The 15,143-nt window shown below is 39.4% G+C and overlaps 1 protein-coding gene across 1 annotated transcript in view; it reads right to left on the reverse strand.

Annotated features, from left to right (window-relative positions):
- The window catches only part of FURIN (furin, paired basic amino acid cleaving enzyme), a 362,179-nt gene that overhangs the window by 108,499 nt on the left and 238,537 nt on the right, over nucleotides 1-15,143 (reverse strand). Inside the window, exons 5-6 of the mRNA XM_040342487.1 lie at nucleotides 12,319-12,447; nucleotides 5,975-6,051 (exon numbers count right to left, since the gene is read on the reverse strand). Coding sequence (XP_040198421.1) covers nucleotides 5,975-6,051; nucleotides 12,319-12,447 — 206 coding nt within the window. The remainder of the gene's footprint in view (nucleotides 1-5,974; nucleotides 6,052-12,318; nucleotides 12,448-15,143) is intronic.

Genomic DNA, 15,143 nt, shown 5'->3' on the forward strand with positions numbered 1-15,143 from the left:
TTTATTTTCAAGGACTTTATTAGGACTGGTTCAGTTCAGTTTTGTTTTGGCAATTGCATTATAAGCAGTATCTCTTCATGGTTCTGGTCCCATTCAGTTGGGTTTAGAGTCAATATATTAATTGGGTTTACACACTGTTGTTCATATTTGTTTCACAATACCCGTGGTCTACATTTTACTAGTGCACTTTATCATTTAAAACTACATTTATCCGATCTATTTTTTTCTTATAGGTTCCCACACAATTTTTTAGCAATTCAGATGGTGTGGGCAGGCTGGTGTTTATATTAGTAATCAATAAAAAATTTTATTATTAATTTTTGAGCGCCCCCATAAATATATTACTATATATTATTTTTTTTCACTACGTCTTTCCAGTTTGGTCAGTTGGGAATAGCGGCTTATATTTAAATTTAACATTTTTCATTTATCAGGCGCGAGATTTATACACATTTTGCAAAGCTATTGCAGGGAGGCGTATGTAGTGTATGAGCTACATGCAGGCGATAAAAAAAAAATTACAACAATTATATTCCAATCTATATTCTCATTAATTGGCTATTTTAGGGCTCTCTGTAAAGGTCTTCATGATGATATGCACTCATTTATTGTAGCTTGCATTCTATGAGAGGCTATCACATACAACTGTGTAATGAAAGGGCTCAATCGCCCATCGGCCCACAGTGAAAGCTCAAGTCTCGCCATATACATTGTATAACAACTCTAGGGCCGAAACAACTAATCGATTAATCAGCAACTAATCGATTATGAAATTAATTACAATTTTCATAATCGATTAATCGGCCAGTATCATAATGGAGTTAAAAAAAAAAAAAAAAAAAACTTAGCCTTTTATAGTACAAAAAAGCAAATCGCTACAATAAATATTACTTTCACTGTAGCACAGTAAAAAAATGAACCCCTTACAGTAGCGATTATTTGCTCTTTTTGTACTTATTTTAGTTTTTTTAACCCCATTATGTTACTAAACATCTCAGGCCTGGGTCACACCTCAGTTTTTTGGTGCTTTTTGCAGAAACACACTACAGTTCATTTACATGTTTTCCTATGGGACACGTTCACATCCATGATTTTTTTCCGGCTGCTGCGTATTTGGAAAGGGCAAGGACTTAACGCAAAACGGTGATTTTTTTTTTTTTTTGGTTCAATATACTTCAATGGAGAAGCTGCAGAAAAGCATGTAATGTGTTTTTGCGGCAATTTGTGTTTTGTAATCTGCCCAACAACAAATTGCGCCCAAAAAAATAAAAAATGCTATATAATTTTTTTTTAAGGCTATTATCCGATTAATCGAAGCAATAATCGGCCAACTAATAGATTATGAAAATAATCGTTAGTTGCAGCCCTAAACAACTCTTTGCCGTTTGTGCGTTTAGTTCCAGTTCTGCCAATAATAGGTCACCTTTACTCTGTTTTACTGCCTTTTTAATTACTAGTGATGATAAAGGTTATGTTTAACGACTTGGCTTAAAAAAAAAACATTATTCGGAATATGCGATTCACACACCATGATGGTCTTTAGAGAATTTACATTTCTTTATGACTCTTGGTCTTTTCTTATTTTTTTATTACATCATTCCCAGCACACAACTATTCAACAGACCTGGTGCCTATAATCCGTACTTAAACAGCGATAAAAATGGAATGGTCATGAAAAGTAGACACATACTGTATCTTAGAGCGGTTTTTCCTTAAGAATAATATACGGGCATGCTAAAGTACTTCCCCAGTGTCTCAAAAAGGTAAAAATAAAAATAGAAATAAATCTAAAAATAATTATAGAACAATGCAGAATTCTGTCAATGCTCTGTAATAAAACATGAATACAGTATGAGAGAAACCAGTAAGGGGAATAATGACTGCATATGTGCACAGGGACCGCATGCAGGAATACCCAATGTAATGTGTGCTGGTAACAACTGGAAACTTTAGAAATTGAGTGGTAATAATTTTTTGTTTTTATAGAATATATATATATATATATATATATATATATATATATATATACACACACACACACACACACACACACACACACACATATACACACACACATACACACACACATACACAAAGCGAGTTGCTGGAGTTTTTTGCCTTCCTCTGGATATAGGATTGTGTATATGGGATTGTGATTTTATACATTTTTTCCACTTGGATGGACTAAATAGACTTGTGTCTTTTTTCAACCTGACCAACTATGTAACCTAGTTAGACTAGACTAAAGCCAAGCATACACCAATATACACTATACAGCATGAATGGACATGTCTGCAGTGTCGGCTAATGTATTCTGAAAGCTGGGGCCGTCAGCTGTCAGAATGCCCAAACGGTGGCTGCATCCGACTCAACAAGCGCTCCTTCAATTTATTGATTAACTGCTTGCCGACCAGCCGCCGCAGTTATACGGTGGCAGGTGGGCTCCCCTGCGCGAGAGCCCGTAGCTATACGTCGGCTTTCACGCAGGCCACTAGGGGCGCGTGCGCGCCCCCGACTCCCGTGCCCGGCGGGCGCGATCACCACTGGGCACACGCGATCGCTCGTTACAGAGCGAGGACCGGGAGCTGTGTGTGTAAACACACAGCTCCCGGTCCTGTCAGGGAGAGAAATGCTGATCTTCTGTTCATACAATGTATGAACAGAAGATCAGTCATTTCCCCTAGTGAGGCCACCCCCCCTACAGTTATAACACACCCAGGGAACATACTTAACCCCTTCCCCTAGTGTTAACCCCTTCACTGCCAGTGACATTTTTATAGTAATCCAATGCATTTTTATAGCACTGATCGCTATAAAATTGTCAATGGTCCCAAAAATGTGTCAAGTGTCCAAAGTGTCTGCCATAATGTCGCAGTGCCGAAAAAAAAAAAAAAATCGCTGATTGCCGCCATTACTAGTAAAAAAAAAATATTAATAAAAATGCCATAAAAATACCCCCTATTTTGTAAACGCTATAACTTTTGCGCAAACCAATCAATAAACGCTTATATGTAGAAGAATACGTATCGGCCTAAACTGAGGGAATTTTTTTTTTTTTTTTTATATTTTTGGGGGATATTTATTATTATAGCAAAAAGTAAAAAATATAATTTTTTTTCAAAATTGGCGCTCTATTTTTGTTTATAGCGCAAAAACTAAAAACCGCTGAGAGGTCCCCACTGTGTGGGGGGAGGGGACTGACTGGGGGAGGTGACCGATGCTGTGTCCCTATGTAGAAGAGACACAGATCGGTCTCCTCTCTCCCTGAAAGGACGTGGAGCTCTGTGTTTACACACAGAGCTCCACGTTCCTGCTGTCACCGCCGATTGCGTGTACCCGGCGGACATCGCGGCCACCAGGTACACGCATCGGCTTACCAGCGATGCGCCGGCACAGTGTTTACACCGCTGCACGCCCCCCAGTGGCGTGCGCGGGTAATGCACAGAAAAAGACGTCCAAAGACGTCCATTCGGCACTTGAGAGCTGCGCTGTAGACATCTTTTGTCTATAGCGCGGATCTCAAGTGGTTAAAACTGTGCTCCGAATTACTTTTACATAAAACACTTTAGAATTGATTCGCTAAAACTGGAGCGTGAAAAATCTACTGCAGCTGTGCATGGTAGCCAATCAGCTTCTAACTTCAGCTTGTTCAATAAAGCTTTAAAAAAAAAACTGGAAGCCAATTGGTTTCTTTGCAGAGCTGCACTAGATTTTGCACTCTCCAGTTTTAGTAAATCAACAACTTTGTTTCTCCAAGGCAAAATATATATATACACATTTAACTGTAGAAAAATGGTCAGGCATAAAAAAAAAAAGACTCGACAATCTAGCACTGCAATGACATTTGGTGAGCAGGCATCAAAGGAGAGTATTTTTCTGCAGGAAAATAGTAGAGCTGTATGTAAAAAGCAGCAATAAAACTTTATAACACTCATATATATTTGCCTTTTCTTTGTGTATTTGTGATAGGTTGTAAGAAAAAAAGTTAGGGAAAATATTTGAAGTCTTTCACCATGCAGTTACAGCACATAACACATTCATGGACTGCCATATATTCCCATGAATATAAAATTCCCATGAATATAAATTAAACATCTTCTATCCATAAATAGTGCCTATGTCCTCTGCAGTGACCTTAAACGAAACAATGTGCCAGTAAATTCTGTATACGTGCTAATAATATGCGATTGTTATACATCCCCTTCATGCCAGTAATTAAAGTAACAATTTATTCCGGGTATGGATATTTCTGCATAGTTGCATAACTCCAGCTTGGGCCAATGCAAGTATGCATGTGTCATACAGTGAGGGAAAAAAAGTATTTGATCCCCTGCTGATTTTGTACGTTTGCTCATGTTAGATTTTGAATTTATTACTATTCTATGTGATAAAAGTTTCTGAGAATAAATATTTAAACATGGTCATTTTGAGGTTTGTTGAGGATAGACGAAGGTCAGTTGCTGTGTATGTAACATCTATTTTTGAAGTTCTACGTCAAGACAATGGGTGGAGATCAGGGATGGACTGGGACAAAAATTTGGCCCTGGACTTGATCCAGACAGGCCCACTTTGACAGGTCTCTCCCATGGCGGCCAGACAACTCTCGCACCCCCCGCCACCCAAGCCCCCTCTCCCCCTTCACTAGCCACTAGCTGTTCTACTTTATTAGAGTAGAACGGCTGGTACTCTTATAGGCAGTACCAGTGGGGAAGCTGGACATTATTTTACCTGGGGCAAAGAATCAGTTCGGTGCCCCCCTTATGGGACAAGATTAGGCAGACGTGAGAAACTCCCAGGCCATAGCAGTTGAGTCAGCTGTCTGTCCCCTCCCCCATGCTCCTCTGTCGTCCACCCCTGTTCCTCCCCCTGCTTCTCTGTTCCCCCCAGGTGAGCAATGCGGGGAGGGAGAGGAGGTGAGCGCTACGGTCAAAGCCCTCCTAGACCTAGGGCACACCTCCTAGGCCACCAACAGCCTCCTTAGCACTCCATCTTCCACCAAAATCCCCCGCTGACATGTCTCCACCATATTTAAGGGCCAACTTAGTCACCCTGCCAGGAGATTCTGCATGGGGAATGGCCAAGGTCCCTCAAGTATGCAGATCAGGACCTCCTGGCCTCCGCCCACTAGCTTCCAGAAGCTTCAACAAGCATCTAGATCCAATGGGAGGTACTAGAGACCTGCATCTGTGAAGCCATTCAGCATGATCTGCAGTAACTCGACCCAATTTCAGACTCCCAGAAATTACCATGAGTCAAACTTAAATGTACCTACACTAACACTAGTTGCACACTAGAGGGTCGAGTATAAGCCTAGGGTGTCCATCTGCATGCCTCACTGTGCCCATGACTAGACTGACGTTTAACATGGGAGTCTATGGAAGGGGTGTCCGGCTTTGAGAAAAAAAAAAAAAAAAAAAAAAAAAATCGGTGCTCCCCAGCCGTAGGTCCCCAGACAACAAACACTTGTAGAGGAGAACTGGGGCTACATGTGTGCCAAGTTTCAGGTTCAGGGGACCTACGGCCGGTTGGTACCGGGTCTCCAAATTCCAGGAGATCAGGCGCAAGAGGTGACTCGAGTATAAGCCAAGGGGGGCATTTTCAGCACAAAAAAAATGTGCTCAAAAACTCGGCTTATACTCGAGTATATACGGTAGTTTATATGTAGAACATTCTTGTTCAGTAAAAGCTTCCTTGCTTTACCGCAAAGTAATCTAAAAGGGTCAAAAGAAAAAACATGAGCCCCAAACTGAACCTTATTTTGAAGATGAGCTCACCTTAAACCCTGAAATAGGAGTAGAACTATGCCTTGCTCTCAGCATGAGTCAGTGCATCTTAATGCAAGAAAGCATACGATAGCCACAGGCCCTCAATTTAAGCTGCTTTTTATAAAAGATCACCTAAAAAAACTTTAAATTAATGTAAACTTTGAGACATGTTTTCAGATTTGCATATCCATTGTCAAAAAGAAGCTCACCTGTTATCATTCAATTGCGTGTATCGGGGCTGAGGATCTGAATCTTGGTCATTGACATCGTAACTGGCAGCAGGATCCTAAATAAACACAATTGTAAGAGAATGAGAAAAAGAAATCGCCCACAATAGAAACCTCGTCAGTTAAAGTGACAGGCACATACATCACTCTCCCTTATCTCCGCTAAACCAGATCATTTGTTTTTCTTTCTGCAGATGGGTGTAAAAAGAATCAAGATATCCAACTGCATTCAGTTTTTCATCAACCTAATGGCTCTTTCCTAATAAATTTCAAGTGCACTGCAGCAAGCGCCTTTCTCGAGTGGACCGTGGCGGTGCAGATCAATAATCAGTTCTCCTCTTTTCTTCCCCCCTTTTCTTACCAAGTAGATGAATGTCTAACCATGCATTATTGAGCTGTTCATTAAACACACATGCCGAGAAAATAAATTACAATGAAAAGTCTTGCAAATGTCCATTTACTACTGTAGGTCAAAGAAACAGTAAAACCAATTTCACAGCAAGAGTCGCCGTGAAAAAGCCTACGTGGCATAGACGCATCTGCTTCTCTGACCCATATTAAATAGACAGTCAGCAAGTAAAAGTAGTGAAAACCCAGAATATTTAATGTATCCAAAGTGGCTTTTTCTTGGAAATAGAACTTTCTACTCAAAATAGCCAAATCTGTCACACCGCTTGCATTTATACAATTAGAATTAAAATGTGGAGCAGATTACTAGCCGATTGGCTTGTATCAGATCTTCTCTAGTAGGGATGAGCTTCGTATTCGAGTCGAACTCATGTTCGACTCGAACATCGTATGTTCGATTGTTCGTCGAAATACGAACAAAACGGGTCGTTTGCGCCAAATTCGAGTTACGTTTCACAGACCATAATTCACTGCGGCATCGCTGGCTGATTGGCCAAGCATGCACTATGACCCGCATGCTTGGCCAATCACAGCTTGCAAAAAACAGAGAGCCATAATTGGCCAAAGCCAGGGTGGCTTTGGCCAATTATGGCTCAGGGGGTTTAGTACACGCCCCACCCTATAAAAGGCAGCCTGCAGGTCGGCCTTGTGTAGTGTGTTGCGGTGGTTGAGAGGACATAGAGAGTGTAATTTTTTGCAGGTAGATAGAGCAGGCAGGCTGGCTAGTCTGTTAATGTTACAGTGTGTAGAGGATATATATACATCCCAGGTGTTGTACATATATTAATACACTGTATAGTTTAGCTAGATCAGTTCTTCCTAATTTACTGGCAGGCAGGTGATTGTGCTAGCTGCAGTATTCTTACGCGGTTTATTGCCTGTGTCCTCTGTAGTTTGCGCCTAAAGCTACTTGGTATGTACTGGCCGCGTGCTCTGTAGTTTGCACCTAAAGCTACATGCATCAATGGAAAAAAAGTTTTAAAAACGGTCGTTTTAAAAAAAAAAATTCCATTAATACATGTTCCCTGGGACAAGACCCGGGTTCTCAAAGACGTTTTCACAGGAATACTATAGACACCCAGCAGGTACAATATTTAAAATAATTTTTCATATATTTTTTTTTAATTTAAGCATCATTAAAATCACTGCTGCTGAAAAAACTACCGTTTTTAAAACTTTGTTTCCATTGATACATGTTCCCTGGGGCAAGACCCGGGTTCTCAAAGACGTTTTAGGACAATAACTTGCATTGCAACACTTTTGAATTTGAACGTTCGAGTCCCATAGACGTCAATGGGGTTCTGAATGTTCGCACGATCGAAGGTTCTGGTGCGAACCGAACGGGGAGGGGGGTGTTCGGCTCATCCCTACCCACCAGCAACTTCTGAAAACACACAATAGGCTTTTTATAGGAGTTCCTCAAAAAACTTCCATTACCCCATATAAAAAGGGGTCATTCTGGTTACCATCAAAACAGTAGACCACTCCCAAATTTATAACTGGTGTGTGTATGTCGTAGACCTTTCTACCAAACAGATATAATTAGGCAGAATGGAAGATGTGCATCTTTCAATGGTCAGATTGGCATATGTGTGGCTCTTAAAGCATGTCTGGACCCACGTGGCTAGGCTACATTTGTAACAAGATCAGCCGGTATTTTTTTGTACTTGGTAAAAATGTTCTTCGATGTAGCGGCTGCATTTGTCATCTTTGTTCAGGCTAAGCTGCAAAATATCAAATTTTTGTGAGATTGTCACTTTCCTGAATTATTCATATCTGCTAGGTTTGTCTGTCTCTATGGGTGACCAAATCGTGAGCTAAAGACTGAATGTGTTAAAATGTCAGCAGACAGAAGGCTTGTATAAACAAACTACTGTATTTTCAGCTAACTTGTGAATGCTTCCACATGGAATAACTATGTATGACTCAGTAGATGTGTCTTCATGTGGTCATCCCACTAACCCAATTGAATGTTATCATCTGACAGATAAAGACTCATTTTCTGACTGTTCTTAAAAGAAAGATACCAAAACAAATTCATATACAGGGGGCTGAGGTTCTTATCTGACCAGTCATGGATGAAAATCCAATTATTGTATCCCTGGACACGTTCCAGCTGCTAGTTATACATTGTTTACAAATGGGAGATCATGGAAGGTCATGTCTCTTAATCTAGTAAGCCATGTATAACTAGAAACCGAAACCTGTCCAGAGATCCAACAGTTGGATTTTCATCCATGACTGGCCAGTAAGGATGAGCTCCAGCGTGTTCGCATAGTACACGTGCAGAGCCCGCCAAGAAGTCTGCATGGCGCTGTGCTAATCACAGCCAGGGAGACACTTCCCGATGCTCGGCTGCAGGGATCGGGAAATGTCTCCCTGGCTGTGATTAGCGCAGCGCCGTGCAGACTTCCTGGCGGCTCTTCACGCGTACTATGCGAACACGCTGGAGCTCATGCTTACTGGCCAGATAAGAACCTAAGCCCCCTGTATATGAATTTGTATTGGTATCTTTCTTTTACGAACAGTCAAAAAATTAGTTTTTATTCATAACTCATGTGGTCATCCTACTAACCCAATGGAATGCCATCATTTGAGATAGTGACTCTTGTACTAATGGACACGTCAATTAGTACAAGAGCCACGTTATCTCCCATGAGCAGAAAATCAACAGATTTTTCAATTTTGAGTCTAGCACTGAAGGCAAGAATTTGTTAGCCTAATTGGCCATTATTGATTTTAGATATGATATAAGTGATTATATATATGAAATATAGAAGACTTTGTGCCACTTTTGTATTAAATGGTTCTGTATATCACTAAAGAAAATAGATTTTTAAAATTCTGAAGCTGCATACATACAAACTGGATTCATCAATTTCATACAATTTTTCGAAACTCCGATCGCCTTCTTCAATTAAAGAAGAATGTTGCTAAGCACTTTTAGTATCCAAGTTAACTAGCTAAAAGTACTACTTAGAGGACTTTTTTTCACAAAAACTAGTAGCCATTCCTTTGTTCTGCATGGCATAGCCTTCAATGATGGTGACCAACACATGAAAGGTATGGCTTCCAATGAACTTAAAAAGTCAGTTCAACCCAAGCTGATATGCAGTAATGAGTAACTGCTATGAAGTAAAACCACTTAAACATTTCTAGTATATTTTTCAGAATCTAGTGGTGACATATTTAGGCCTGCACACCTGCCAGGTTCATTATAAGGGGTTCCCCCTACTTTTTGAATATGTATTTATTAAGGGGAATACAACAGAATATGCATACAGTAAAACCATGGTTTGAGAGCATTTTGCCACACTTAGAGGTGCCTCTTTTCTCTTTTATACCCTGTAAAAAAAATGCTTTGATATATAAGTGTTTTGGATCACAAGCATGTTTCTGGAACAAATTATGCTTGCAAACCAAGGTTTTACCGTATTTTGGAAAGAACAACCAAAACGCCAAGGTTGGGAATTATGTCAGGGACATCTTGTTGTTAGATTATGCAAGATATACAGTGCATCCGGAAAGCCCAGACTTGAACCCGATTGAACATCTCTGAAGAGACCTGAAAATGGCTGTGCACTGACACTCCCCATCCAACCTGATGGAGCTTAAGAGGCCCTGCAAAGAAGAATGGGATAAACTGCCCAAAAATAGGTGTGCCAAGCTTGTAGCATCATGCGCAAAAAGAATTGAGACTGCAATTGGTGCCAAAGGTGCTTCAACAAAGTATTGAGCAAAGGTTGTGATTACTTATGTACAGTACATGTAATTTTTTTAATTTTTTTAATAGATTTGCAAAAATTTCAAAGAAACTTGGTCATTATGGAGTATTGTTTGTATAATTCTGAAGAAAATAATGAATTTAATCCATTTTGTAATAAGGCTGTAAGGCCTGGTTTACACCTATGCAGGTTGCATATTCCAAGTGCATTTTGCGTTATTGAATACACGTTTTTGATCCATTGAAGTCCGTGGAACCAAAAACCAGAAAAAAAATATAAGATTTCCCGAGATTTGTTACTTGGATTTCCTACGCTCTAATGATCTGTTGTCGCTGACAGGTAGAGCCATCAACTTTGGTAAGAGTATTCTACCTCTCTGTATTTTACAAAAAAGTGTAGCTGTAAATATATGTAAAATTAGGATTGATCGAGACAAAACTAATGACGTGTAACCAAAGATTGAAACATGATAGATAATCGTGAGTCCACAAATAAAGTTGGAAAAAGGCTTGATGATAAAGTCTCCTAAGTAATAATATAAAGATGAAACACTCCAAAAAATTAGTGAGTCAATCAACAATAAAGTGACTTGTCTTCACAGGCATAGAGTGACAATCTGAAGTGCATCCACCACCGAAAATAAATGGAGGCTTACCGGATTCAATGGACCCAAATAGGCTTATACCTAATGGGTCATACAGGCTTGTAAATGATGGTATCCAACTTCTAGAGGTATCCTAGATGGCAAGCAGGAGGGAGAGGTCCAGCGCAATGTATTAGACGTACCAGGAGAAGAATTGACTCAATAACAGCCTTTGATGTTTAAGGATTTGGACCTATATGAGTGGTTCAAAATCTCAGCTCATGGAGAGGAATAAAAGAGAAGGTGATGATGATGATCTAATTGATCGAAACGCGTCGGGAACCCGCTGACCCTACTGCTGTTTGATTTATGCCTGATTTTATTGCTGAAATGTGAGTAATTTCCTTTGTTTTTACTGCCAAGTAAACTTTCTATACAGAATTATACTATGTGCATCTTTGCCTTCTCTTTTATTCCTCTCCATGAGCTGAGATTTTGAACCACTCATATGGGTCCAAATCCTTAAACATCAAAGGCTGTTATTGAGTCAATTCTTCTTCTGGTACGTCTAATACATTGCGCTGGACCTCTCCCTCCTGCTTGCCATCTAGGATACCTCTAGAAGTTGGATACCATCATTTACAAGCCTGTATGACCCATTAGGTATAAGCCTATTTTGGTCCATTGAATCCGGTAAGCCTCCATTTATTTTCGGTGGTGGATGCACTTCAGATTGTCACTCTATGCCTGTGAAGACAAGTCACTTTATTGTTAATTGACTCACTAATTTTTTGGAGTGTTTCATCTTTATATTATTACTTAGGAGACTTTATCATCAAGCCTTTTTCCAACTTTATTTGTGGACTCATGATTATCTATCATGTTTCAATCTTTGGTTACACGTCATTAGTTTTGTCTCAATCAATCCTAATTTTACATATATTTAGCGCTACACTTTTTTGTATAATTGTTTGTTTTTACAGAATTGATCTATTTCTGTTGTGTTGGCGGCCATTTGTATGTTCATTTAAGTAGCGTGGTGTTATTTATACTGTTTGTATAATTTTTTTTACCTCTCTGTATTTCCCTGCAAGAAGGGTTACTTGATGGTCTATTTCGGCCACGTCCAGCCTCACCATTTCTTTTTATTGTCTCTTGAATGGACAATTATTAGCATTTATCACTTCTATGTGGATTATAATTTTATTATTATTGTTTGCTCATCATTTTGAGACTCATTTCATATATGCATGATCCCTCTGAACACTTAGCGCTACATTTTTATTACCAGCACATTTTGAATTCTAGTCACATTTTATGCAGCCGCTTTTTGTTTCACCATTTTTTGGACTAGCGCACATTTTTTTCATTTTTCATGGCTAATTTATTAGTTCACACAACTACAGAAACTGAGAACCATTGTTTCTCTTGGTCACATTTAAAAACCTGAATCATTCTGCAATTTAAAATTAGATTAGAGTTTCTTTAAAACTAACTTTCAAACTTGTTGCTTAATCACATAGCAGGCACAAAAAAAAAAAAAACAAGACTTTTCCCATTTCCTGTCCCGTTTTGCTAGTTCCCAGGCTAAAAAACACTCATCCACTTACATAATTTCCTTCTAAATCAGGGTGATTCTTCTCAATGCCATCATCCAGGATTGAAACCACGACGCCTCGGCCTGTGAAGCCCTGCTCCCAGGCTTCTCTGACATGCAAGTCATGCCGGTTTTCATCAAACTGTAAAGCAAAGTACAAACTATTAGCTGATGTTCCACAGAAATCTCAATGTTCCTACATAGAAGGATCCAGTTGCATTTAGGAACAACCCCGCCTTTCTGAAAAATGTGACACTGTAAGGCAGGATAGTGACGACAAATAATAATTCATAACCCATTTTGTTCTATTAGTCCATATTCTATTCCCTTTTAACCATATACCGAGTCAATGAGTTACCGAGTTGATGACAGGTTGCAATGGTGTAAATTTTCGCAAACTGGCGCAGCATTAACGGACATACACTAGTTTTGTCCATAGTGTTGCAAAGACAAACACCATAATAACGGCCTATCAAGGTATGTACTGGTGCCCGTAGGATTAGACTGTCTCGGCCTGATTGAAAAATTTATATTTATTGACCAAGGACATCTTAAAGTGATCTTGTACCTAGCTCATGCAGGGCAAAGTAACAGATTCACGGTAATGCTAGGCTCACCGCCAGCATACCCTCATCTTTCCTTCTGATCCAATCCGAAGGAGCAAAGCGAAATACCCATTTCATTATATGGTGGTCTACCTCACATAGTTACATAGTAGGTAAGGTTGAAAAAAGACATCCTATGTATGTGATTATAAAAACACATGTGACAGTAATGGCAAGCGACAACCACTCAGGCATCATTGCCATCACATGGGTGTAGTAGAAAGCCCTAAAATTCTGACTGGGATAAGCTGGGAGCCAGTGGTTTATCTTGTTCCCGGCAGTGAACAGAGTTGGTAGAGGAGTGAAGGAAAGGTAGTTTTTAGATACTACAGAGACCAGATTACAGTAAACCATACCTGGGAAATGCAAATGTTCATGGTAAGACCTGCAAAGGGGTGTTCTAATCGAGTGTACTGACATTTCTCACCATAAAATGGCCAAGTTTCCCCATGAATTGGTGACCAGACAGTAAAGCCCTTTGCTTTTTTTGGGCTGTCTCCACTACCTTTTTAAAAGGGATCGTATATAATGGATTTGGGTTGTTCATTTGATTTCATTGCAACTAGCTCCTTTGATTTCTCAGTGGAAGTTTGCTAGGGTAGATGGTGTCAGCATGGCCACCTACAGCTCAAATTTCAGCAAATTCCTGTGAAATTTGAGGCACGTATGGCCAACTTTGCACTTGTTTCTCAGAAGGGTAATTTTTTAAACCTCTAAAAGCGGTTCAAATGGGTGTTGTGACTTGCTGGCTGTAAAATGCAGTTATCAATTAGAAACATTTCATATTTACTATATTAAAAAAAGATTAAAAAAAAAAAGAAAAAAAATACAGGACACATTAAAGAAATGTATATCACTATACACACACCATTTCCGCATTGTCCAACTGATGAAATCAGAGAATTATACAATCCTCATACACACCATTACCTTCCGTTGTCTGCACAATACTCACACAATATAACATTATACGTTTATACAAACCTCTATAGAAGCCAAGCAGATATTTTCATACTTTACATTATAACATTTGAAAAAAAGCTATACAATAAGCATGGAGGCAAAGGAGCTCTTTGTAACCAATCTGCCAAATATTTAATTCTTTACTAGACATTTTTCAACTTTTGTAAAGCCTTAGCTTGAAAATGATAAAGGTAGGTTGAGTTTCCAAGAAATAAAAAACATACAAGAAAATATGCCAGTTCTCGATATAAATCATAAGACGTTTGATAGTAACACATATGACAGCACGAGAAAAGGAGGCACTACACCGCTTTGGGCTCAAATTGAAGCCATTCCTGGAATATTGAGGGTGACAGCCAGGAAAAAGGTTGTGGGAATCCTGTCTTGTACGTGGAATTAACCAGAGTACTTCTTTTTTTTGTAGTCATCCTTTGTATTTTAGCAATGCAAAGGTCTTTATAAAAATCAAACAAGTGTTTTATGCATTTGCTAAAACCTACTGAATACTGCCATTGTACATTAAAGTTCAATTTTCCAGAATGAATAGATTTGGGGGTGCATTTTACCACTGAAGTGGTTATCGGTAACAGCCTTCATATATCCCAAACTCATCACAGGGACAAATTGTATTTTAATCCCATTACTGCTGGAGGGAGTCATCGTGCACATTAAGTTAATAGTATTTTTAATATGAATGTGTGTCCTGGTAGGAGCAAAAATAGCTGAGCAAGCAAGCCTATACAACATCCATACCCCAATTTATGAAGCGTGAACCTGAACAATGCGCTCTGAACCAAGTCTTCTTGTCCCCTTGAGCTGGGAATTTTAGACAATGTAAATTTATTACATTTTATAACCATTCTGAGATGATTAAAAAGTTAGTAGGACATCAGTCAAGGTCAACATCATCTAGGACAAAACAAGAAAATCTAGCTGCCCATATTCTGGCGGAATATCCCAATGAACAAGCTGAAATTTGCTTTGTGGGCAACTCTGAGCATACTACCGCTCAACATTGTTTGACTACAAAATCAAAAAATTGCCAGACAGAATCCCCAGCCATGTAAGCAAAAAAAAAAAAACATATGAGAGTATGCAGATTTGCAAGCCAGAACAGGACATAGAAAGGGGGGTGTGGATGAGCTTGTGGTGATTTTATTCCTCCTCAACTATGCCAATTAACATGCCCTCAACAAGAATCTCTTCTCATCAACATGGAGAACAAGGGCCTCTTCCCCACAACCTGGGTCTAGTGATTGTGGGGGTCTTC

Source organism: Rana temporaria, chromosome 3 (genome assembly GCF_905171775.1).
Source record: "Rana temporaria chromosome 3, aRanTem1.1, whole genome shotgun sequence".
Lineage (NCBI taxonomy): Eukaryota > Metazoa > Chordata > Amphibia > Anura > Ranidae > Rana > Rana temporaria.